At 31.3% G+C, this 27,747-nt stretch overlaps 1 protein-coding gene across 1 annotated transcript in view; it reads right to left on the minus strand.

The window, feature by feature from the left end:
• LOC103568995 (nuclear pore complex protein Nup88) overlaps nucleotides 1-27,747 on the minus strand; it is a 159,788-nt gene that overhangs the window by 9,345 nt on the left and 122,696 nt on the right. Inside the window, exons 3-6 of the mRNA XM_014441367.2 lie at nucleotides 4,318-4,440; nucleotides 3,964-4,257; nucleotides 1,089-1,609; nucleotides 227-474 (exon numbers count right to left, since the gene is read on the minus strand). Of these exons, the coding sequence (XP_014296853.1) occupies nucleotides 227-474; nucleotides 1,089-1,609; nucleotides 3,964-4,257; nucleotides 4,318-4,440 (1,186 nt within the window). The remainder of the gene's footprint in view (nucleotides 1-226; nucleotides 475-1,088; nucleotides 1,610-3,963; nucleotides 4,258-4,317; nucleotides 4,441-27,747) is intronic.

Below are 27,747 nucleotides of genomic sequence, written 5' to 3' on the forward strand. Positions count from 1 at the left end.
CAAATATATTAAGATATATTGCCGAGCTCGTCCAGCTCGAATAAGTATTTTGACAAAAATGCTTTCGACCTGTTTAAGTTCGAAAACAGCGGGAAATTTCGGGGCTGACCTGCAGGGTCAACCAGCTTACAGATTTTTTGAATTGCAATAAAAGTATGTGAGTATTTAAAAAAAAAAAGAACTTGACTACCGGAATACGAAAACATAGTGAAATGCTCATACATACCGTGTTATTTGAATTAATAACCGGTTCATCACTATCGACAGCAGACGGATAGTCAAAATCTATGACAGAAAAATTAACGACGACTCCAGAATACAGTAGAGCGATAACAATAGGAGTTGGTTGTTCTAGCAATCCAAATCCTAATACTGGTGTTGCTTCATCAGCTCCTGTATGTTTCGTACGTGTGCAGATTAAATACTGCGATATTGATGGTTTAATTGACGACGGTAAGTATAAATCAATATTATCTGTAATGAATTAATAATAACAAATAAAATATGAAGAATAAATTTACAAAATTGATATATATTTTTAACTTCCCGCTAAGAAAATTGAAAATTTTCAAAGAAAAAGGGTTATTGGTTTCGGTCCGATTTTCGAGAACCGAATTTCTAACAGATCTTATTGTTTCGAAGGTCACACACACATACACACACACACACACACACACACACACACACACACACACACACACACACGCGCGCGCGCGCGGGAAAAGATACGTGAAGAGTTCCAAAATTCTTGTATTAAGGAAGGAGAGACAGGATAGGAAAGAGTTGAGAAGGATAAGGAAGGGACTTTCTCAACGAATAGTTTATAAATAAATTGAGAAAAATAATCGGATAGTTCGAACTGTGAATCGAACCCAGACTATGTCCGTTACGTACCGAGTGTTCTAATAGTTGCTATCTATTTATTTGTACAGGAGGAATCTATCCTGGATTCCTAGACAACTATATTCGACATCCATAAACGACATGTGAAAATCTAAGCTGGGTTTTCTCATAGATTTTATTAATAGGGAAACGATTAAAATTCAACTGTGAAAATTATTCACAGAAAGAAATAAAAATATACTTGCCTTCAGAGCAATTTAAATAATCCGTCAATTGCGATGCCACAGGCAATGTTATCATGTGTACTCCAGCATTATGTGTGCAAAAATAACGACCCTTATTACCACGATCACGATGTAAATTAATAAAACAATTGTATTTTTTATCATTATCACTAAAGAGTAGTCCCAACTGCATTTCGATTGTTTCGAAAACAAACAAACCATCATCGGGAGTATGAAGACTGTAATTAGATCCATACTCGGACCAAGTTTTTTTTCTATCAAATTGTTTTTGGGAATCGTCATTTTGCTGATTCAAAGTTGAGTCCTCAGTTGATGAAGTATTTTTATTAAGATTGTCAACATTAGCGATACTGGAATTATCACACAATAAAATTGCGTGATGAATAAGACCTGTAGACGTGGCGATAGCTACTAATGGTGGAGTTGTTGGTAGACAGACTATTGAGCATGAATCGACTCCGTAATTGTCGAATGACGCAGGATAAATTGATAATGAGCCTTGCACCAATGGTTTTTGATTTCTGTTAACAAATAATTAACATTAGTGTTGTGTTCCTGTGATATTTTATTATTGAATAATTAAGGATGTTTTGGAGAGACAATCGAAGACAAAAGTATATGAAATTTTAATTTAACGAATATCTTTATAAATACTGCATATAAGAAAATGAATTTATCGTCATAAATTGATAGTCAATGTCAATTTCCTGAAGTAACACAAAATTTTCAATCTTTACTTAATTTTTTGAAAAAATTCTTAATATTTGTAATTATTATTCGAAAACTTTTGGCAGTGAATATGCCTTGAATCTAACATTAAATAAAAAAAATACATAACTTTTTTTTATCTGAAATAAATTATGTAAATTGTTTAAAAATATTTCATAAAAAACTATAAAACAATTTTGAACCGTTTAGTAAAAAAATTTCAAATTTTTTGAGGAGCCTTGGGAAACTTCACAGAATAATCGGTAGTTTTTTTAATAGATACTGAATATTTTAATATGTCTTCCAAACATCCTTAATATACGTTTGAGGTAGTAGGGGAGAGGCTGCAGTTGTAACAAGGAGCAGTTGTAACACTCAATAAAAAACTATTAAAAAAACTAAAAATTATTATTATTATTTTTTTAACTTGTTCAAAATAGTAAATTATTGATTAAATCAAAGTTTCACTTATTAATCTTGTTCCGATATTAAAATATTGAGAATTGTTGAAAATACGCGTGAAAACTTTTTTTTGTACGCTTCACAATTTTTCTAATAACAAACTTTTTTTTTAATGTTATGATGTAAGACTTGTATTCATACTTTAAGGGACATACCAAGAGTATTGTATGATCGAATTTTATATCAATTTACTGATTTTTGTTATTATAATTAGATTTTTATTAACGATTCTGCGTGAGGGTCAATTGTAACACTCAGAGCTGTGTATGGGATCTGCGCAAACTGGATGCGCCAAAGAATAATCAGACCTGATCAGACATGAACAGGCATGAGTTTCCAGGCCTGATCAGGCATGAAAAATAGCCATGCCTGGTCAGGCCTGCTCAGACATGTTCAGGTCTGATCAGGTATGTTCATGTCTGTTCATGTCCATCCGGGAAAAAAATTATATATAAAAAATGGCCCTATATACTTATATATAATTATGTATAACTATATTATATTATATATAATTATTGCTATAAAAATAAAAAACAAGTAAAACATTCGGGCGTGTGGAGGATTTGAACCGTGGACCTTGCGCTCGAAAGTTTAACACGCTACCCACTGACCCAAGAGACTTAGTTGACAATTAAGTTTCGTATGAACTTTAAATAATAAAAATCTTATATGTGATAGATTCTTGGTCAACAAAATTTTATATCTATGAGCAGACATGAACAGCCATGAACATACATGAACAGGCATGATCAGGCCTGAGCGTATTTAACGCTTCAGACATGAACAGACATGAACAAGCATGAACAGGTATGATCAGGCCTTAGCGTATTTAACGCTTCAGACATGAACAGACATGACCAGGCATGAACATGTATGATCAGGCCTGAGCGTATTTAACGCTTCAGACATGAACAGGCATGGACAGGCATGAACAAGCATGAACAGGTATGATCAGGCCTTAGCGTATTTAACGCTTCAGACATGAACAGGTATGAACAGCCATGAACAGGCATGATCAAGCCTGAGTATATTTAATGCTTCAGACATGAACAGGCATGGACAGGTATGATCAGGTCTGATCATTTTTTCCTGGGACAAATTTACTCTAGGATAGTGTAGTTTTAATATTTATAAATGTTTAATAATTTATATTAAAGATACAAATATATGTGCTACTTTAAGTTTAAATACTTGACTTTAAGAGTTAATTAAGTATAATAGTATGTATTAAGACTGAATAATAAAAGCAATTTGGTGAAAAATATCTATTTCGTTCCGTGTTACAACTACCCCTGCACTGTGTTACAACTGCAGCCAACGCGCGCCGTCATCGTGGTCCCTGACTTTAGTTCCATAAACTGATTTTTTAACAAGTTAACATTGACTTTTTACTAATTAACTAAGTCAGTCACATAAAAGATACTACCAACTAACTTTCTGACAGCACCTCTCCCCTACTATCGATATCACATGCGTCAAATGTGTGCTTTGTGTAATTTTACTTTCGTAGTATTTATAGTTTTCAACATTTTCTTGATTTAAATAAACAAAAAAAATCATTGATTCAAGTAAAACTTTTGTTCTTACACCCTTATGGTTCCTGGATGCCATGAGGGATGTAACTATAAGACATTATGGCATCTGGGATACGATATGTTTCTTGAAAACGACAAAATTTTAAGAACTGAACAAAAGAAACACTTACGAGTTTGATAGGATGTTTCCGTAAATCAAAAATACATTTCCATCGCCACGTAATACTAATATTGGCCATTCAATGTCACTCCAATGTGGGGTTTCTTTTGTAAAATTTCCAAACTTTCCGTATTTATTATAATTATAAGACGGAATTGTCGGAGTTGAAAAATCAAAATCAACTGCGGTCTCACCAAGTGATTCAATATTGGGAAGTGTTTTTGATGGAGATAGCATTGGGGTCGGTCCAACCTTCCAATTTTTTATCAATTTTGGTTTATTACCCAAAGGACATTCAAACAATCTATAAATAAATATTTTTAGTTTTGTAAATAATTGATAAAGAAATGAATTATTTAATTACTGGAATGAGTTTTCTGAAGTGAGAATAAGTAGATGTGAGTCATTTGGTGATCCTGGATGCCAACGGACACGACGTACTTCTGATGATGATAGTTGTGATGTAAGACGATTCAGATTGTGATTACTGTAAATAAAAATAAGTTTATTAATTTTTTTTCGATCATTTGTTTTATATTCTTAAATATTTTCGGGAAATAATCTTTGAGACTGATAAAGAATATAGAAGTGGATACTTATTCGAAGTACAGTACAACCCGGTTATAAGTTACTGTTAGGGGCTGTAGGAGAAAAATTTCTTGGAAATGGCTTTTCCCTACTCTTATCATTTACCCGGTGATCACTTAGTTTTCTGTATATCTATGCGTCGTGTTCGTGTTTGTGTCCGCAGTCCTTTTATAAATTAGCTGGCGTTTGTCATTTATATATACGCACATACTTTATTAACTTATAAAAAGATTGCAGAAGCAAACTCTTCACCACAACCTAAAAACTGCGTTAGTGGAACTGGAGTGGAGGTAATATTCCGAGACGAGCGAAAACAAATTGAGAGGAAGTAACTTATAACCGAGTAACTTATAACAAGGTTGTACTGTATTGAAAATCAAATACGGACAATCAATCAAATAATTTTAGAAATTCTCCATTGCCAGACGTCCATCTGGAAATAGAATACTTTCCTAGGACCTTAAAACGTCAAGGTCTGATGAAAACTCGATTTTCGAAAATCAGACCGAAACCAATAATTTCTGTTTTTTTTTTAATTTTCAATTTTTATAGCGGGAAGTTTAAAAATTAAATTCAAGTAATTATTTATCTTGTCTCGATAAATACTTAAAATAAGTAATTTTTTTCCAAAATCGAATCGATACCTCTCATTTTAAGAAAACTATTGCTTCAATTTAGTAATAAATTTCTAGAAGCATAAATTACTTAAGGCAAGCAAAATTCTTCGATTTAGTTGATACGTTTTCTCAAATTGAGTACAATTAGAAACTTCATTTACCTTATAATACACTTATCTAAAAAATTAAAGGAACAAGAAAATTTTATAAAATTTTTAGCGACTTTTGGAAGTCTATATTTCCTGAAAAATTGAAGCTTGAAATCTCTAGTTTAAAGATCTACCAGCAAAATAACTTTTCGAGCCATGGTTTTTTCGGAATCATAAGAAATACGTCGAGATAAAATTTTCCTAACTTTTTTGGTTTTGTTTTTTAGGTCTACGGGGCCGGGAAAATTTTTTTCAAAAAAAACCAAATCATGGCTCGTTTAGGAAATGTATTCAGCTACAATTTACTATTTTTTTGTTTTTCTGTACGACAATTTGCTGCTGAGATAGCAGCCTTCAAATGCAAAAGGATCCTTTTCTCTTTGATTATCGATATCTCAGCAACTAATGGTCGCACAGTAATTTAAAAGGCAGTTCGAGAAACTTACCTTACAAGCACCATTTTCGATTTTTTTGAAAAAAAATTTTTTTTCATCCTTAATATCAATTTGAAAAACCCACAAAAAATGGCCATTTTCTGGTTTTTTAGTCAACTCATCGCTACTTTGTAAATATCGATAAAAAAAAATAATTTTGCCAGGTGATTTTACAGCTTAATGTACCCCCAAAAACCTGTGAAATTTTCGGATTGATCCATTGAACCGTTTGTCCGGGCCGATTGCTCAAAGTTTTATAAAACAATTGAAAGAACAAGTTTTGTTCCTTAATTTGTGTAGTCATTACCAAAATGAAAAAAATAATTTTTTTCGGGTTTTTGTCCATTTTTAAGTTACTTATTCGGTAAATGTAAGGTAAAGAGAAAAAAAAACAATTATTGTATTGATATATTTATATATATTTCCTTTTATATTCAAAAAATATAAAATTGTTATTTGACATGAAATATTTGGTAGCATATAATTTATATTATATATGGCACCATATGTTTTCTTTGTTATATTTCAGCATATATTTTATTCGGTGTATGTATATGTATATGGGTATATCATATATTCGCATCAAATTAACTAATGATGAAAATTTTATCTGCAATTTAAAGAGTATATTAAAATTTAGATCTATACTTTAATTCGAGTTGGTCATACGAATAAGAAACTTTTTTTTTTCATACACAATATAAATATATGTTATTATATATGATCAAAGTATATTTTTTGCATATGATAGAAATATATTTTTTGTATATGATTGACACATATATTTTATATATGCTAAACATATACGGACTCGTATATGATGAATATTATATTTTTTAATATAAAAAATAATATATCAGAAAATATAATTAAATTGGTCACATATATTTTCTGATGTTTATCATATATTTTTACATATATTTTGACCATATATGTTATTTTCATACGGGCGTAACTAAAATACTTAAATCAAGCATTATTTCTCGAAAACATACTTTTTTTTCTCTCAGTGTACTTGAATTTTATCAATTAATATTTTACGAAATTTTTGTTAAATTCTTTAATAGAAGTACAAGAAAAGTATAAAAAGTCAGACTGAGTATAACGCAATAACTATAATCCAGTATCTTCAAGTAAGGATTTAGGTTGGATAGTGTTCTATGCTCGCCAGCGATGCAGTAGTTATATTCAGCTCGACTGGTAAGTGGCATCATCATACCAAGTGAAGCTACTTCACGCCTCTGATATCATAATCCTAATAATCGCCATTATTGCCACCATTTGGTTAATCCCTATAAAATCTTCATACCGCGACTCTGCATTTATACTTTAAATGTGTTTATATATACTCATTCATATAAATATTATTTTTTTAAAGTTGAGCAATAAGAAATAAAAATAAAGATTTTTTGATTTCTTTAAATAACTCCAGATATAAAGAAGAAATTAAATTACAAAGTAATAATATGTTATTACGTCATTTAGACGGTTATAAAATTAGCGAACGGCATAACGTCTGAAGAGATCGGAGGCTTTTAAGCAAAAGTTCTAAGTTACCAAAACGTACTGGTGTGAATACTAATTATCTCATCAACAACACATGCGACACTTAAGTCATTATATCTAATCTATTCTTACAGGTCTCTGTAGGACTTACACACTTTTTCCTGTAATCGTTATTACCTAATTATCTTTAATTATTATTAGACGATAAAATTTCGCGTTACTAAACATTTTAGGCCTTAGAAAAAATGGTTATTATTCATTGATTAATAAATTATTGGGCCTGAAAAAATAGACCAGAAGCAATAAAAAGTTCATGCTAACGAACTTCTAGAATAAAGTTAATTGAAAACTAATTTCTCAATCATTTTTTTCCGTAAATAAACCGAAAATTTTTTTTTTCACAATAAAAATCTCTTAACTATAATTTCTTCTGTGTTCAAAAGATTTTTGAAGGCCGACAAATATGAGCTAAATACTAGAGATATTTGAGTCGAATCGGATAGAAATATTCAATACAAAATTTGAATCGAGTCATTAGAAATAAAAAAATCGGTCTGTCGGTTGACCCTGCGAGCCAGCCCCAAAACTTCCCGCATATTTCTAGCTCCTTGAGCTCGAAAAATTGTTTCAGATACATTTTCGAGCTCGAAAATACTTTTGTATCTTTTTGTTTTCGAAAAAAAAAAAACGTTTTTTACGATTTTTTCTCAAATGATATCTCCCGAACAAATAAACCGATTAAGACGGTTAAGGTAACAATCGACGCGTTTTATTGAGTTTTACAACTGATCAGATTTTGAAATTGATTTATTGAGTCGTTTTTGAAAAATTTCGAGAATACTAAAAATTTTTTTTTTTTTTAATTCTTTCGACAACGGTTTCTCTTGAACGAATCAACCGATTTTGATGTTTGAAGTGACATTCGACGCGGCTTATGAAGCTTCAGAGCTCAGTTGGTTTTGGAATCAATCCATCGAGCACATAAAAAGTTATCCAAAAAAAACATTTTTGAAAAAAATTGATTTTTGGAATATCTCTGAACGAGCCCTGCCGATCAAACTCAATTTTTTTCAGCTTTTAGATATTGACAAGCCGCGTCGAATGACACCTTGAAAATCAAAATCGGTTCATCCGTTCAAAAGTTACAGATATTTACATACATACATACGTACGTACGTACATACTTACATACACTCGGACATCATCGTGAAATTAGTCAGGAGAGCTTCCTAGAATCTCAAAACGTCAAGATCTCTTAGAAATTCGATTTTCGAAAATCGGACTAAAACCAATAACTTCCCGAATTTTTGAAAATTTGCAATTTTCTTGGCAGGAAGTTAAAAGAATCAAATTATTTTAAAGTTTTCGAATCATTTTAAAACTTTTGCATTATTCGATTAAAATTTAAAATTCATTTTAAAATTCGGACATTAAATTTTTATCTTACTTGTGATAAATTATAAAAAAATTGTTACAATAATTGGAAAAAAACACAGATTTTTTTAGCAATTTGAAAATCCACTAATAATTTGGTTTTTTAATATAATTTGGAGGTTGGCGAATAAGTCAAAAATTCACAAATAATTCGAAAATTCGTATATAATTAAAAATTCATCGACTATTTTGAGTAAATCGAAAATTCAAGATTAATTCAAAAACTTACAAAGGATTCAGTAACAAATAATTCAAACTCAACAAGAACTTCAAATTTTTTAAATAATTTGGATATTCATGAATACTTCAAAAACCAACGAATTTAAAAATTTACGAATTATACAGAAACATTAAACATGCTCGATGAAAAAAGATTTTATACAATTGTATAAAATTGAATTAAAAAAAATGGCCCGATCCAATTGTATACAATCGTACATAATTATATCTAACTGTATACAATTGTACATATTTTGTATATAATTTGTATATAATTGTTTATATTTTGTACATAATTTGTATATAATTCATATGTAATTTGTATATGATTCTATATAATTGTATACAAATATATACATTTGTATAAAATCACATACTGTAGATATAGAGATGATGCATATTTATATAAAAATTTTACATAATTATATATAATCGTATATATTTCTATATAAAAATGCAAAAAAATAATAAAATTATATACAAATGTATATATTTGTATACAATTATATACGATTCTATACAATTAGATATAATTATGTACGATTGTATATAATTGGATCGGGCCATTTTTTCTATGCAATTTTATACAATTGTATAAAATCTTTTTTCATCGGGCATATAGAACTATTCAAAAATTTGAATTATAAGCACTCTCCTACTAAGTACTAACTTTATATTTTTTCATTTAAAATATTATCTCAAAGCGATTTATTCACGAAATCAAAAATTTAAAAAAAAATTCTTAATACAATAATTTCTCGATCCTATTTTTCAATTATTCTTCTGAAAAAAAAAAAAAAAAAAACAAGAAAAATAAATAATAGATAATTGTCTGTAAAAATAAATTGAATTAAAATTAAATTAGAAGAAATTGAAAAAAACATTTTTTTTTTCCATTAATTTTTTTTTTAATTAATTTTTTTTAATCATAAATAGTTGACAGTATTTATATAATATAAAAGCGAGTAAGTGAGTAAGGAATTATTCATAACCTTAGGCCGGCTTGAGGTGGATTTGGAACTCTCTGGCCACACAGCCAGCTGAATTTAAGCATCAGAGTAACAAATATTATACGTTGAAGCAAGAAGACCAGGAGAAGATAGAAACTGGGAGAGAGGAAACAGTCGCATAATAAACACATAAACGGTAATCCTTAAAACAATAATTAGCTCAGAGAATTTCCATTCCCTCGTTCTTTCTCTTTCTCTTCCACTGTCTCTGCATACCTCACTCTTCTTTTCTTCTTGTCGTCATATCTAAGCGTGAGAGACACGATCTTGCTGACTACGTTGTTGCTTTTATTTGCAATTCGTTGTCGAATTAATACACTAAAATCCCACACGCAGGAAAATATACAAACTTCCCGACGACAATTGTCTATGAATTTCATTCAAATGTTTTTGTTTAATTTTAACTATTCTCTGGATTAAGTTACAAGCTAATAAATGGTATTATAAATTTTATTAGCTTTACTGTAGTTTTCAGATTAATCAGCAAAGTGTGGTAAAAAAATATTTATTTTATACTATGAATTTTTTTTTTTTACTTTCTCGCTATGGAAATTGTATACTACCAAAAAAAGGTAAGTTGATGGTTTCGGTCCGATTTTCAAAAATCGAGTTTCTCGGCAACTATTCTGACTAATTTCTGATGGGTGTCCGTGTATTCGATCGACTACCCGTCATAAGCCTCTTCCTCCCAACCGGCAGTTACTGAGTCCGAACAAATTCTTTCATTTGACCTCTCTTCTGAGTTTTGTACTAGACAATCCGTTGTAAGCTTCCCCTATCAAAATAATATATGTGGGATGCATGTAGACCCGTAGGAATCTATGTAGGAAAATATGGATTTATGTAAAAATCCATAGGACTTAGGAGTGCATAGATTTATACAAGAATCCATGTAGGAAACAATGGGTACCTGGATACCCATATAGAAACGACATAGAATCTTGGATGTTCAGATTTCTTTGTGGAAAATTTATATAGAAATTCATCTGAACTTCTATATAAGTAATTTCTATAATATCCGGAGTATCATGATTTTTATGTCTATCGTTCATTGATACGCGTATATGAGCAAAAGCGCTGACGGTGCTTTGTGATCGATCTATTATTTACGGCTCATTCACTCATACTAAATTATCTCTACTCTTTTGATGACACTAAAATCGATTAAATTGTATACTTATACGAAGACAATTTATTGAGAATAATCCGACCCAATATTAAGTTGATTAATTATTCCATTAATTGAATATAAATTATCTTAATCTCAGAGACACGAGTTGTCAATTGTCGTGTATGAAGAAATATAGGGGTAGAGGTACTTAAAAAAGTACAGAGTTTTCAGAAACTTAAATACGTTTAATCTTTTTTTTTTTAATGATATTCAAAGTAGATAGAAAAAATTTTCAGATGCCGTTAAAAAAACATTTTTTATTTTTTGTGAGCCGTTATGTCTAAATAATTTTTTTTTATTTTAATAATTATATTGGTTTTGGTCCGATGTTCGAAAATCGAGTTTTCAATAGATCTCGACGTTTTGAGATTCTAGGAATCTATTCTGACTATTTTCAAGAGGGTGTCCGAGTGTATGTATGTACGTACTACATACCTATATCTGTATGTATAAATATTCTATAACTTTTGAACAGATTAACCGATTTGAACAAATTTTGAAAAAATTTCAAAAAAGTGTTTTTTTCGAATAAAATCAAATATACTTAAAATTGGATTAAATCTAAAATTTTATAGTCCCTTTTGATCACTACAGATTTTATTGCAATCGATTCGTTAGTTTAAGTAATATTATCGAAAAAACATAAGGAAAATCACTGTTTGTTTCTTTTCTTCCCTGTTTAAAAAATCTCATCAAATCCAATAGATTCTGATGCATTCCTATAGAGATTCTATAAGAATAAATGAGTTATATGAGAAGTACTATAGTTAGGGGGGGAGTTAGGAGGAGGATTAGGAGGGGGGTAAAGGTTAAAGCGTGAAAAAAACGCTTTTTTACAAATTTTTTTGAGGCGTATAAATTGAGCAAATTTATTAAAACCTTTTGGACATTATTAAGTATGGATTCAACAATATTAAGTGATTTTTTCATGTCAAAATATCCACAAATAAGCCGGTGACGGAGCTTTTCCAAGAACGTCTTTTGAAATAGACGATTTACGGTGAGCACTGTATCTTAGCTGGAAATTATCCAAAATAAAAAACCATTGAAATTTAGTCAAAGCATTATTAAATCCTCCCCCCAACCTTCTTTGATTATTTTTTTTTCTCATTTTTTAATTTTTCGGGTCATTTAAAGTAAAAACTGCTATTTTTTACGAAAATTCGCGCCAATTTGTAGGTGAAAAACTCCCTTGATATAAAAAAAAATTCTAAAACTTAACGTTGGGGGGAGGCATTTTATAGGTAGCAAGTGTGTAATAAGTTTGAAATGAATCGGTAATTTAGTTTTGAAATAGCAGTGCTCACGGACTTTAAAAAAGTAGTTTCGAGGAAAATGCGTTTGAAGTTTTAAAAAACAAAAGTGAAAAAAAAATTTGTTTTTTTTTAACTTAGGGGAGAGTAACGCAAGGATTGCTCTGATTGACTTGAAATTTTAGGACAATATTCTTGAAATGATTTAGTATAAGAAAACCAAAAAAAAATCCGATTTTTCAAATATGCTAACCTTTACCCCCCCCCCCTTAAGTATTGGGCCTTCAACATACAGCTATAAGAATCTATCGGATTTTTTAAGCAGAGCGAATATTTGATATATTAATATATTAACGCTAATTAATATATTAACGCTCTGATCTGATTCATAACTCATTGAACTTCCTATTTACATCGCATTCATTGATTTTTGCCCGAATTCATTGATTATATTAAACTAAATCGTGAACAAAATTTAAAAAACTGCTTATTGAAGTTCGAAGAGCTCAAGAATACGAATATATTAAAAGATATTGCCTAGCTCATCGAGTTCAAATAGGTATTATCACGAAAGTGTTATCGAGCTCAAGGAGCTCGGAAACAGCGGAAAGTTTCAGAACTGATCTGCAGGGTCAGCCGGTTTTCAGAATTGCTCTATAATGTTTTATAAAATTTTGGGGGTTCCCTATTTCACCTCTCCCCTCTCGTCTTCTATATAGTAAATTTATTATACTTAAAATTTTTTGATAAAATTTAAAATGATATATTTTTTATGTACACAAATTGATATATTTTAACAGAATAAAAAAAGGATTTATTAAATAAAATTACAAAAAAAAAAAAAATTTTTTTATTAAATCCCATCTATCGCAGCATCAAAACAACAACGAAGACAAATAAATAACAGGACTGTGGGATCATAAAAATAACCACGACAAATTCGATAATGCACCGTATGCACTGCGTAAATGCCGGGTCTTGTAGTAGTGATGGTAGATGGTAGTGGACATACAATATACAAGGGGATGGAAAAAAATTTACGATAGACTCGCGTTGTCACGCGCGCACATAAAAAAAAATAAAACAAAAGAGAACAGAAAGCCATTACACAAAAAGAAAGTAAAGCAAAAATAGGATAAAAAAAGACAAGACACGCGCAAACACGATCAAACAGTATTTTATAATACTTGGTGTTGACTGCTACAGAGTCCACTACACCCTTCGAATATATTTCGCTCACATCCTCTTCATTCCACTCGTTAACTCTAACCCTCGATTTTTTATCTTTTTTATTTATTTATTTGTTTTTTATTTTTACCAACGGGAAACAAAAACTCTTCTCTTTACTCGTTTTTCTTGCATTTATTAAACTCACGGACTACGGACATTTGAGACCGCATTCGTGGCAGTGTTTAATGAACGATATGTCAGTATATTGTGTGTAACGCACACAATATATCGAGAGAGGATTTATTATTAGTAAAGTGAAAAAAATGAGCATGAAAATATAATAACAAGGACACGAAGAAAAATCACGTTGTCAATCTCCATTTGTGGATATGGAAAACTATTTTTTTTATTTATTCGTCGTTTATTTTTGTAAGATAAATAAAATTATTTGAGATCGATAGTGGCGCTTTTTAATTAATTTTTATAATTCATATATATATTAGGGTGGCCAAAAAAAACCGACTATTTTTTTTTTTCCAGTCTCTTATGAAATTTTGTTGGTTTACGATGTTTTAAGAAGCCTGTTCAAAAATCAGCTCGATAAAAAATTTTCAAGGGATCGCGCACGAATTTTAAAAATATCAGAAATGATTGAAATTCGGATTTTTTACTTTTAAATTTTTTCTTTCTCGTGGCAGCAATAGTTTATATTTATAAAATTACGTCTATGTTGAAAATTTCAGCCCAAAATTTATATATTTCAATGGCGCTCAAGAATTTTGAATATTAACAGATAATATGTGACTAATACTTTGAATTGGTTATCGTATTTTTTTATAACTCAATTATTGTCATTTCACGAAAATATAACTTTTGCATAACCAAAAATATACAGGGCAGTTTTAAACAATAAAATTTGGTAAGTTTTGAATAAGCGAAAAACCCTAAAAATTGAATTAAAAAATAAAAAAGTATATACATAACTTATTATTTCTATTTCTCGGGTTATATTCATTGTGATGCAAATAGATGGTGAAAACATCGAGAAGCTTGATTATTAATATTTAAGGGTCGCTCGTAAACGTTTAAAAGACAGCACTCAGAAACATTCCAAATTTTTGAGCGAGGTTTCAATATTTACATTTTGGGCTTAAATTTTCAACGTAGTCATGATTTCACAAATATAAACTATTGCTGCCACGAGAAAGAAAAAAATTTTAAATAAAAAATTCAAATTTCGATCATTTTTGATACACGGAATAATTTGAATACGAGTGATTACTGTCAAATTGACGTTAAATTTACATGAGATGCCGTGACATTCCTATGATTTACATATGACGTCAAATTAAGGTCATTTGTTCACTGGGGTGGCTCAAAGGGAGGGATATATATGTATGAGGAGGTTCCAAAAAATATTTATTTTCTTTTTAAGTTGTACAGAGCTATAAGCTCGTCACACTGCGAAAAAAAATTTACGCTGCAAGCGATGCCGTTGTTGGCTGGACACCGGGAGGCATTTGGATACGGTGAACTAAACAAACAGTTATCTGAGACTTGCCATCATCGGAATTACGGTTTCTCGTCAATGACCCATGTCGTTGTGAAAACTAAGCTGTCTTCTATTCAAACCTATTGATAATCATTCACCAAATTGTCAGTAGTTCATCCAACATTGCAAAGAGTTGAGTCAACTCGTCAATATTTGAATCAACGGAGTAATTTAATTATTTCAACGTTTTATGAATTTCAATGGGACAGAAAAAATTATCGAATTAAATAACTTGATTATTTTAGAAAATTACAAACACAAACTGAATGAATTGAAATTTGTTTAAGTTGATGGTCTTATGATTATTTCAATGATTATATTTTTATTTTGATAGAATTTATTAATGAAATCAAAATATTTATTACTTTGAGTTGAATAAATATATACTTTGTGTAAAAAAAATGTATACTTTGTGAAACTACTCATCGTTATTTACACGAGGTCTGAATTTCCGTTTTAAGAACTAAATTTTTGAGCGGTAAATTTAAATTTCTTTGAATTTGAAAAGCAGAATTCATTTCGAATAACAGATACGTTCAAAGAACCCATTGTAATCCTCCTTAATTAAAAAAAAAATTATTAATTATAAACGATTAAATTAACAGTAAAAAACAAATCAGTAAAATTAATTTTTCTCTTGCACAGTTTGCAAATTATTTTTCTTCTGTTAAAAAAAAAAAAATAAATAAATAAAAAGTAATGCCTGTAGAACGGAAGTCTTGTGACTGTGTTGCCCATAAAATCGGGATGTTGCACAAAATATATATAGTAATAATAATAATGATAATAATAACAATAATAATAATGATAATAATAATAACAACAGCGAGGTACGGCGGTTGTGTTGATATCCCCGGATGCTTCAGTCGTAATTCATGGGTTGTGCACGCGAGCTTCTTCGTACTCACACTTCATCCCTTTTGCTCTTTACTCTTACTCTTCTTACTCACAACTTCACCCTACACCTTTTGATACCCACACACTTACTCATCCAGGCTGTTTACTCGTTGAGAAGACTTGGGACAACTTGTGTGTCGGCACAACTAAAACCGTTAATTCTCAGCCGGTGAGGTACGATGAGAGCGCCAAAGATATTTCGACGACGCTGAGAGATTCCCTAAATTAACGCTATGTCTTGGACTCATATTATGTCGGACCTAAGCAATATCACAACCACTCATTACTACAACTATACACTATACGAATTAATGATACAAAATAACAAACATTGACGACAGAGCTTATGAAGAAAGTTTATTTACTTTCTTTTGGTCCCATGACCAACTTCACGTATAAATTGCGTTATTAATGAAGTAATTACATCTCGCTATCGATGTTCAAAAAAGCGTGTATATTTGAATTATTATCTCAGACCTTATCTGGATTGCCGATGTGATCATTGACTGATCGATTAGTAATTTTGTACGATTTGCATTTTTTTAACGAATATTCGGATTGAGCTTGAAAAAAGACTCAGAGAATTTTACGGTATTTTTCACGTGAAAAATTTATAATCGAAACAGTGTGGCCGAACGGTCTAACCCTTACGGAAAAATACTAACCCGGGTCACAATATCTAGCCTTATCGAACCCAAGTAAGCCTCAATCCAGCCTCACTGAATGAAAAAAGCATTTTGAGCCTCAAATGATGCTCAAAGATCCTCAATAAGCCTCGATGAGCTCAAATGAACCTAGTCTCGACTAGGTAATTTAAATTCAATTAGTATTATTTGAGGCACTTTGATCACTATTTGAGGCTCACTGAGGTTCTGTAAGCATTATTTGAGACTCATTGAGGCTTTTTGAACATCATTTGAGTGATAAAACGTGATAAAAAGAAAATCCGGAAAACAATTGACCCTGCGGGCTAGCCCCGAAACTTCTCACTGTTTTCAAGCTCACGGAGCTCGAAAACATCATTGTCGATACATGTTCGAGTTCTTTAACCTTAAAAAACGTTGCGTTTCGTATTAATCTCCGAGAAAAATATATTTTCATGAAATTTTCTAAAATCTTATGGAATTCTATAAATTTCAAATCATAAAAGTCAATAAAATTCTATGGATTATTACAGAATTTTATATAATTTCCTTAAACTTTTCAAAACTATGGAATTTTATGAAAAAATTTGTTCACGGGCAGTAAAGAAAGCGGTAATAAAATGTGCTTAATCCTGCGAACGTTTGACAGTATCAGAATATATTGTTATTAAATAATATATAATTGTAACATTGATTTAGAATAAAATATTATTGCAATAATTGATAAAAAGTAACTAATGATGAAAATGAAAATTGGTGAAAATATATTCAGATAGTCAATAATTACTTACTTTCTATTTATTATTGCTAGAACCGTTATTACAGACTATCCAATGAAGAAAAAAAAAAAAAAACTAATTTTATTTTTTCAAATATCATAATAAAAACTTGTTTTTTTGTAAATTGTGTCCAACAAAAAACCACTCTTTAAATTGTCACTCTCATTAATTTTAAAAAACGACAATAAAAAAAGCATAAAATGATTTAACTTAATGGTTTTACATGTGTAATACCAATATAACTTTGCGGCTAATCTCTCGCGACCACGCACACTTGACTCATGATACCTACACACTCTTTTTCACATCCCCCTTTTTATTATTTATTCCATCTATAAAAAAAATCTACATGCATTAAATAAAATGTATAAAACAGAAATTAAAATTAATAATGGATAAATATATATATATATATATATATATATATATATATATATATATATATATATATATTTGGCGACGATACTTTAGGTTTAGATTGCAATAATCACTGCCTAAGTCGCCAACTACCAAAGAGTGAAACGTTGTGAGTATTTGTGGGGTGAGAGGCGTTTTGTCTAAATATACGATAGGTGAGACTCCTCAGTTAGGTGTGTCGATCGTATACCCCACCTAAGACGCCGTGTTGGAAGTTACATGTTGCGCAAACACACACACTCGCACACACACATTCGCAAACACTCAAATGTACATACACATGCACTGACGCACACACACAGTCGCACACGCATTCTCACGCACTTGAATGCACACACACATTCGCACGCACTCTGACGCACACACACTCATACGCACAAGCACACGTATGTGTACACACGGGCACGTAAGCACGCTGATACCAAAAAAAACGGTAACAGCTACCGAAAAAAAAATCGGCCCAAGTGTGTGCGAACGTGTGTGGACGTCCGAGTGTGTGCGAATGTGTGTGAGTATGAGTGCGTGTGTTTGTGTGCGCGTGTGTCCGTGTGTGCAAGAGTGCGCGTGTGTGTTCCCCTATGTACGGGTGTGTGAGGCTGTATACGCGTGTGTGAGCGAGTACTTGTGTGTATGTGTGTGTGTGTGTGTGTGTGTGTGTGTGTAACTGATACCGAAAAAATCGTTAATAACTACCGAAATAATCGGTAATGGCTACCGAAAATAAATCGGTAACGGCTATCGAAAAAAAATCGGTAACTGCTACCGATTTTTTCGGTAGCGGTTACCGCAAATTAATCGGCAGCGGCTACCGAAAAATAATCGTTAGCAGCTACCGATCGCCAATCGGTAGCTGCTACCGCTTATTTTTTTCCGTGTATCTCTTAGACGTTTTCAAGCGACTTTGAATATTCATATTAAGGCTTCTCGATTCTTTCAGCATCAATTTGTATCGTAATTTGAGATGTGCAATTACCGGTATCTTCAATATCTTCAATTATCGGTATCTCTATATTTCATGTTTATCGCTCAGGGCAGTAGTTAGCGCGTCAGACTTCGAATCTAAATGAATCAGGATCGAGCACAGCCAACGCCGCGATTTTTTATCGAAGAAAAAAAAAATTCGGAAAATCCAAAAGTGTACGACTCATAATACTCATTTATTATGAAATAATAAAATAATGATAAAAAAATGGCGGGAAGCACGAATAAATTTAAAATATTTAAAATTTGTTTTTTTTTTTTAAATTATATTAGTAATTTTTTATAATTATAAAAAAATTTTCTCAAAACATCTTGATTAATAACAAAAAAAAATATATATGTAAATAAAAACAAATAAAAAAAAAGAATTGAATTGAAAAAATTCAGGCTTACCAGTTAGCAATAACACAAAAAAAAACAGTTGTACTAGGACGGTAATGTGCAAGCGCCCCTGGTGGAATAAATGTACGTATAATGTATAGATATATCACCATCCATGTTGATTTTACATAGATATATATATATATATATATATATATATATATATATATATATATATGTATAGTTATACAACCTTTTTATTCTTTTATTAATTGTAATTAAACGACACTGAGTAACCTAGCCATTTTCAACAGGGGATTTACAAATCTTTCAAAGAATTTAAAAAAAAAAATTTAAATCAATTACTGGATTTTTTCGCAAATTATTGTGTCAACGGGTTTTATACTTGACGGACAGGAAATTTTTAAACTATTTTGATGTTTTTTCGATTTTTATTGAACTAAATAAATTTTTGAAAAGTATGAAATTAATCTCTATTAAATTATCTTCAAAATGGTGTGCAACATATCTTAATTCCGTGAATCAACAAAGGTATAATAATTGAAATAGTTGCCGAAGTGAGGAGGCGAAAAAAATTTTTCGATCGTAAAGCACTCTCTGATGCTTCACATCATGAGTCGTGCAATAATGACCTATTTCAGAGACTATTAGAATACATGGGACATCTGAGTGTCATGATTTTTGTTTTTTTTTTTTTTAAATAAACCGAAAAATTAGAGAAAAAAATGTAACAATATTAAAGTAATTATTGTTATTATTAAATAAAGTTGTAGCTATAAATTATTTGTTTCATCATATACATTCTAGATTTTACGATGAATGTCCTACAATACTTAGTTGAAATAAAAATTGAAAATACTTTTCGGAAATTATTATTTTATTATTTGACAATAATAACTTACATGTGTTTTGATCACGAAATTAATTATTTTATTTTCAAGATAAGCTGAGTAATAATTTAATGAACTAGGAATAACAGATACGTGGCAGTGATATTAATTATAAATAGATAGTATATCGAATAACGATTATACTTACATGCTCCAAGCCTTAAAAAACAAGAACAAATAAGCTGATAATACATACAATAATAAATAACAAGGAAGAGAAATACGAATGTAAAGGTTCCAGCAATTACCCGCTAATATATTTTTTTTAGTATTAATCCTTCGACACACGTATCATTTTTCCGTCTTTCGTCACTCGTGTGGTGCGCGCTACGCCGCCGTGTTAACCCTTCGTCACTCTTTCCATAAGCGCGACGCCGCCTTTTTTGCATTTTAATATTTTTCTTATAATTTTGACAATGAATAAATTTGAAAAAATTAGAATACCTTAATTAAACATATTAGAAAATTTTCATCAAATTTAAATGCAAAAAAACAAATATTTAAGTTGAATAAAAAAATTCTTTAATGGCAAAGAAATTGAAAAGCGGCACTACGCCGCCCGGTACGAGTGCGTAACCGGTTAATAACCATATTGCCAAGTTGTACTTAGTTATGTTCTTACATAATATATAGTTATAGAAATAAACATATGTAATTGTTGCTGTGAGTTGCTAGCATCGTCAGTAAGCAAGTTTATTCTTTATAAATAATTATTGTAACGTTCTCTTCTATTTTACGCGTCCCACGGTGGAGTGTGGTTGGCGCTCAATAGCCGTTATGGCTCTCCGTTGATTGAAAGACTGAAAATAAAAATAATAAAACAAAATGTCCCACCTGGAGATATCCTGAATCTCCCTGGACCCGCAGCTCTGCTCAGGCTGGGTTAGACAATCCTAGTTGGGCGCCAATTCGTGTGCCCACGAACAAAATCAACTCAAAATGAATACAACGGAGAAAAATGAAAATGAAAATAAAAATAACTGACAAGGTAACAGTTTCAGATTTAGAAAAAGGAAAGCAAGAAAAAGATAGCAGAATTGTAAATAAATAAAATTTAAATAACTACCGGGTTGATGACCACTTGTTTCAAATATATTTTAAATTATAAATTAAGTAATGGTATCGCATAACCAAATAAACAATATCAAAGATAAAATAATAATAGTTCACTTACAACAATAACACGGTATGCGTATACAAATTAAGAAAATGATAATACTGAATACACAATAAATATATTATCCACAAAATCGTTTATCGCATGCAAATAATACTATCACTCGCCCGTGATATTCAAAAACTACAACTATAATCTTAAAATAATCTTCAAATATTTTAAGTAAATATTTCGTACCATTAGACCACTGGTGAATGCTATACACTACTCACAAAATAATAATCGCAAAATAATAATATAATAATAATACTTAGAATTAGTAATATTTACGTAAAATAATATCTAGAAGCTCTTGTATCACTCACACGTGATAATAAAAACCATAATAATAACGCAGGAATATAATAAGGATAGCAGTGATAATTTACATTAATAATAAATGATAATGAAAAATAACCAAACATTTATCACAATCAATATTTGGTAAAATAATATTGAATATTTTCACTGATTGTATTCGTATTTACTGAGTATAATAGTCACGCATTCCATCATATGCTTATGACCAATTATTAATACTCAGAATTCACTATCTCTCTTACTCTTATGCTATAGACAAATGATCACCAACTCGGGAACCAAATTACACGTCAATGTATTAGCCAAAAAGTGCTTACAGTTTACGTATTATTCAACTCCCTTGGTTGCACACTAATACGGTATAGTATATTACACATCTAGGGAAGTAAAGTAAGAAATGTCTCAGATCACATGTAATTGTTGGCCGAGGCGGAGCTGAGGTCAACAAACATGTGGTCTGAGGCTTTCTTATTTACTTCCCGTGGTGTGTATACTATTTTTCTCATCGACGGAGGCGGAAAGCGGCAACTTCGTTTTGCACAGAGGGACGAAAGTTGATGCTTTCCGCCCGGATGCGAGAAAAATGTATTTTCCTTTATGCGGTTTACCAAAATACTCAAATAATGCCAATGGGTTTATATTATCTACTCAGAATACCAAATGGCGACAAATTTATAATTATTTAATGTAACAGAGCACACACGCTACTCTTACAGAGACTGTCCCACGTCTGACCATGGCAGCACGTGAATCTCATGCCGGCACCTAGGCCGACGCCATGTTGGCGTATATCTCACTTTGACCAAGGGAGATATATTACTGTCGCATGTTATTTCTTTACAGTACTACCAACGCACTACATAACCTTGACCGTGTAATTCATCAAGTTCCCGACGCTGAACGACCAGTTACCTCGTTCATAATTACCTATTAATATGATTTACCGATAAATCAACCAATGATTCATTCATAATCTAGTAAATTTATTTATAATAAATAAATTTACGAATGCCAACTGTTGCGTTGACGCGCATGCGCCAACCAATCAAAATCATCATAAGCACATAAATGAAATGCGCAACTATTTCTCCCAGCTCTATAAAATCCAAATATATGCTTAAATTAATCAGTGAAATCTCCTGATTCAAATAAAATTTATACCTAAGAAACCAATAAAGTATAACTGACGCAATAATTAAATAAAATCTTACATGTAAACAAACAATAATTATAATAACAATGTCGGATGAGACGTGTGAGCAGCGTGTGCTGCCCTCTGTTGCTCACCGATCTGATGCGAGACTGCCGCGATATCTAAATATCGTGACATTATCAATAAAAAAAAAATACTAATATGATTCATCATTAATAACAAAATATTTAATAATTTTTTTTTTGTTGTATAAATATAAATTTTTTTTATGTTAGAGTAGATCAATGAGTTAATAATTCTTTTGTAAAGACGAGTGCAATTTGTAGGTTAAATAAATACCAGGAACGTTGATTTCAATATAAAAGAGTACTTAGTTAATATAAAAGAGTACTTAGTACACGACGGCGTAGGACTCACTACACGAGTAACGAAGGATGGAAAAATAGTGCGAGTGACGAAGGGTTAAACTGAACACGATGTTGTCAAATCTATCCGATATTGATCATAAATAAAACAAATAGCTAATTTTGTTCAAAGATTCAAAATTAAAACAGATTATTATTTACTTAAAATTAATAAATAGTCTTTCATAGTGAAATCAACGTTCCTGCCCGGGAAGAAATCGTCATGTCTGAATTATTCTTGATCGTGCATAATTCATTCATGATCGTGCATGATTCAGGCATGGTCGTGCATGATCCATGTATGATTTAGACATGGTCGTGCATGATTCGTGCAATATTCATGCATGATCATGCATAATCAAGCTTAATCATTAATGATCATGCATGTTAAGTCATGTTTGATCACGCTTGAGTCATGTTAAGTCATACCCAATCATACATGACTATATACATGGTATAACGAGAAATTAATGATCATGCATTGGATTGCATGACTGAGTATGACTTTGCTGAGCATGCATGACCATGCCTGATTCATACAAAGTCATACTCAATCTTGTATGATCATGGATAAGAGTGTGTAATACATAGGGGAACCCATAGGAATCCATGTAGAAAAGTATGGATTTATGTAAGAATCCATCGAAATGAATATAAGAGTATATATACTTATACAAGAATTCGTGGAGGAAACCATGGATATCTGGATTCCCATATGGGAAATCTACATAGAAAACTGTGGGTTAGAGTGTTTCACAAAAGTCGACGTTTTTTTTTTTCTAGAAGAACATTAAAAAATCGACAGAGTATCCCTAGACAAAGACTATGTTAAAAGATGAGCTCTGAATATTAATATTTGAAGGTGGCACTTCTTGATTTTCTATTTCCCATTTAAATAACTTAGGAAAAAATTGTTTTCAACTTTGGAATGACTCATGATGCGAAGCATCAGAGTGTGCTTCATGATCGAAAATTTTACGTTAATTCTTTCATCAGTCACCCGGGGCCAGTTCAGAGGCCCCCTAGATCGAATTCTATTGAGACAAGAGTGGGGTAGTTCTAAGCCTCCAGGATTTTCTTTTAAAAGGGCCAGCAAACAGTTATTCGAAGACTTAGGCCCTGGCTACCACCCAGAGTGGACCAGTAGGATAGTGGACTGATGACACTTAGCGAGGTTCCTACCCTCCAACTAGAACTCATGTTAATTTACTTGAGCCGGCCTAACGAGAAGTCCAGTCGTATCTAATCATCTACTCCAGAAAACAGTTTTATTTAATTTATTGTATATACTTGAGTTTGGTCGTCCGATATTAATAGTCGCAGTGATTATTGTAAAATATTTATTTGAAGAACGTTTCAATTGACCACATTACGAGTCAAATTTCTATGAATGGTCATTTAGTAAAGTTATAATTAAAATTGAATTCTGCTGATAAAATTCGTGAGTATTACCACACCATTGCTGTTAATTTCCTGCGATTTTTTATCACCAAAGATTAGGCCTACACCGTTGCTGCCACGTTTGCTGCCTATGCTTATTGAGAGTCATCTTCCATCTACAACTGCGGGAATGGAGCATGTAGTAAGGTACAGCGTAAGTGGGATTCCGTCTACTCCAAATTAAAATCATACTGGGTCTCCTCCCGCGTAAAATTTGTTTAGTACTTAATTGCTATAAATCTACACTTAAAGTAGTTCTATTGGGGAAACTTTCATATTGTAAATGGGTATTTGGTTAAATGAAGATGATATTTCCTCATTGATAATGCAAAACAAAATCTTTTACTGAATAAATCACCAGGCATTCTTTTCCTTTTATAATTTATAAGCGTTGATTTCAAGGGAAGTGAAACGAGGCGAGCCCCCCCCCCCCCCAGCTCACAAAATAAATTAATAAAGTTAATTATAAGTAACCGTGGCCTGGACAAGAGCTAGTCAAGCCAGGCTCATCGGTTATACGACCTGTTCTGTTAGGAAATTGAATCACAAATATTGAAGTTACTTCGATATTTTTTGGTCGTTTGCTATCACACACGAAGCCAAAAAATATTTTTTGATAACGTCACTATAAGAACATTAAGGTATCTTTTTCAACAGCTGTATAGGACACACACGCCCACACACACAAACACATACAGACACTCGGACATCATTCTGAAAATAGTCAGAATAGCTTCCTAGGACCTCAAAACGTTGACATCTGACAAAAATTCGAATTTGAAAAATCGAGGTAAAAACAACAACTTTCTGAATTTTTTGAAAATCGTCGATTTTCAGGGCGGGGTGTTAAAAAAAATTATATACAATAATTTACTAAATACCATGCCCTCATGAGCTTTCAAGCGAATAAGAATTCCATTGAAAATCCAACAATACCAATGATAATATTATTAAACTTTGCATGTAACTAAAAGTTTGCAAATAGAAAAAAAAACTCAGTTACAAAAATTTCCATTGCAACGGTTTATAAGCTTTTATTGTAATTTTTGATATTTCATATTTATTTTGAGTTTTCGTTGTCACTTTGACGGACTCAGTGCGGCAATTAACCTTCGTTTTTCCACTCAAACCAATAATATGTCATCGTTTTCGTGGTTCCACATTCAATTTGAATAGGTTGAGCAACTTTGGTCCTAACTTTGATCTCACAATAATATCGTACTGGCCGGGCTTTATAATTACATGACTCATTATATTGTGCTTTAGGACAACTAGTCTGTCGGAATCCGGAGAATATTCTATACCGTCTCTCATTACGCGTGAATTTCAATTCTGTATTATAAATTTTATCAACCACAGATTCTCCGAAATGGTACTTGGTTGATAAATATTTTTTTATACCTTCTTTAGTAAAATATTGAACTTCTCAATTATCATTAGGAAGCTGAACAGTATATAAAACATCTTTTGACAATGCAGCGATAATTAGCACTTGTAATATTGTACACACACTGATAAAAAGAAACCTTTGAGTCAACTTGTTTTGAGTTGAGCCAAATATGCCACGACTTTAAATACGGCGAAACACACTACGACTTTGGCTGAAAAGCCACACGTATTTGGAGGGATTTATCTACTCAAATACATGGTGTACTTTTCTTTTTTCTTTTTACTTTTTTGGCAAAACTATCAGACCTATTATAAAATATTATGAGACCTTTTTTGTAAACAATTTCATCCCTAAAAGTTATTTCTGACAAAGTTTTTTCAAATTCCGCATTGTTTTCTGGGTATTTTTTTTTTTTTAATGTGAAACTCATAAAAAAATAGTCTTCTGATCGATTTTTAGAGGTTGACATTAAAATAAAAATAACTAGAAAACAATGCGTGTCTACGAAAAATGTCCTGTAATATTTGGTGATAAGTCTCATAGTTTCGACGAAAAAGTAAAAAGATCTCAAAATTTGATATAATATAATATAATTATAATATAAATCCAACTTCAATCTTAAATAACTTTTGAACAAATAGATTTATCAAAAAATGATATGAAAAGTTTTTTGTACAGCATTTAATTCTCTACAAAAGCATGCCTGCCAGTTATTCCTATGACGTATCGTTAGCTACTTATAAAATTCAGAAGACGCAAAAAAAATTTTTCCCATCCCATACAAAGTTTGGAAACCGGCCCTTGGATGGCCCATCGCCGGGCGAAGTATGATGATTAACGCCCGGTCATTGACAATTTTTAATGGCCCATGAACGGCTGAATATACAAATGATAACACCGGCCCATTAATGGCGCTCGACTATAGGCCGATTAATGGCAGCCGGCAATCAGCCAAGCATGTAAATGAATTTAATTAAAAAAAAAATATTTTTTTATTAACCTAATAGAATTTATGATCATTAACGTTTAAACTATTTAAGTAGGGTAAATGATGTGAAAATTCTGCTGAGCTCTGGGCGCGAACTGCCGTCCTTCTGATTACTAGGTCCGAACAATGGCTACTGGACGAAACTGCTAATTTTAAACTGACACTTCTGAATGATCTACATATTCATTCTACTACAACCGCTCGATTTTATAAAATATAAAGAGCAATTTAATTAATATTTTCAATTATTTAGAAAAAAAAAATAAGAAATTCGTACTATTTTATTATAATTACATAATTTTTAAAAATAAAACTTATTAAATTAAATTGATTATTTATCAAGAACCCAGTTGAAATATCTTGCTCTACGACCATTATTAAAAATGACATTTATTATAAAAATGTATGTATTATTTTTTTATTAAATTAATTTTTATAAATAAAGTTATAAAATTACGGTTGTTGGTTGCGAATAATAACGAACTAAAAAATATTTTAATTGTTAGTTGTCAATGTTATGTCCAAGTAATTTTTTTTTATTTTAATAATTATTTAAAATAATTATTACAGAGCTCTTCTTTTCAAAAGCGCGCGAAAACGCAGCGTCAGCTTCGTCCACCTTTTTATGCGACAAAAGAATAGTGGGAGGATGACTGCGATAAGTTTAACGAACAATTGATAAACTGTCGTCACTTTCCACCAATGACAATAATTAAATATTCCCCATCAGTCACCAAGTCAAAGTTTCTAAAAAGCCTGAGCACCTATAGCTCTGGGCTAGTCGGTTCTTCTAACTTACAGTCCGCGAAAATTCGAACGTCGAATTTTCGTGCACTCTTATGGCAGGATTCCGCCCCAGGCGTCGAAAAGTCAATAAGAGGATCTTTAA

This window comes from Microplitis demolitor, chromosome 10 (genome assembly GCF_026212275.2).
Source record: "Microplitis demolitor isolate Queensland-Clemson2020A chromosome 10, iyMicDemo2.1a, whole genome shotgun sequence".
NCBI lineage: Eukaryota > Metazoa > Arthropoda > Insecta > Hymenoptera > Braconidae > Microplitis > Microplitis demolitor.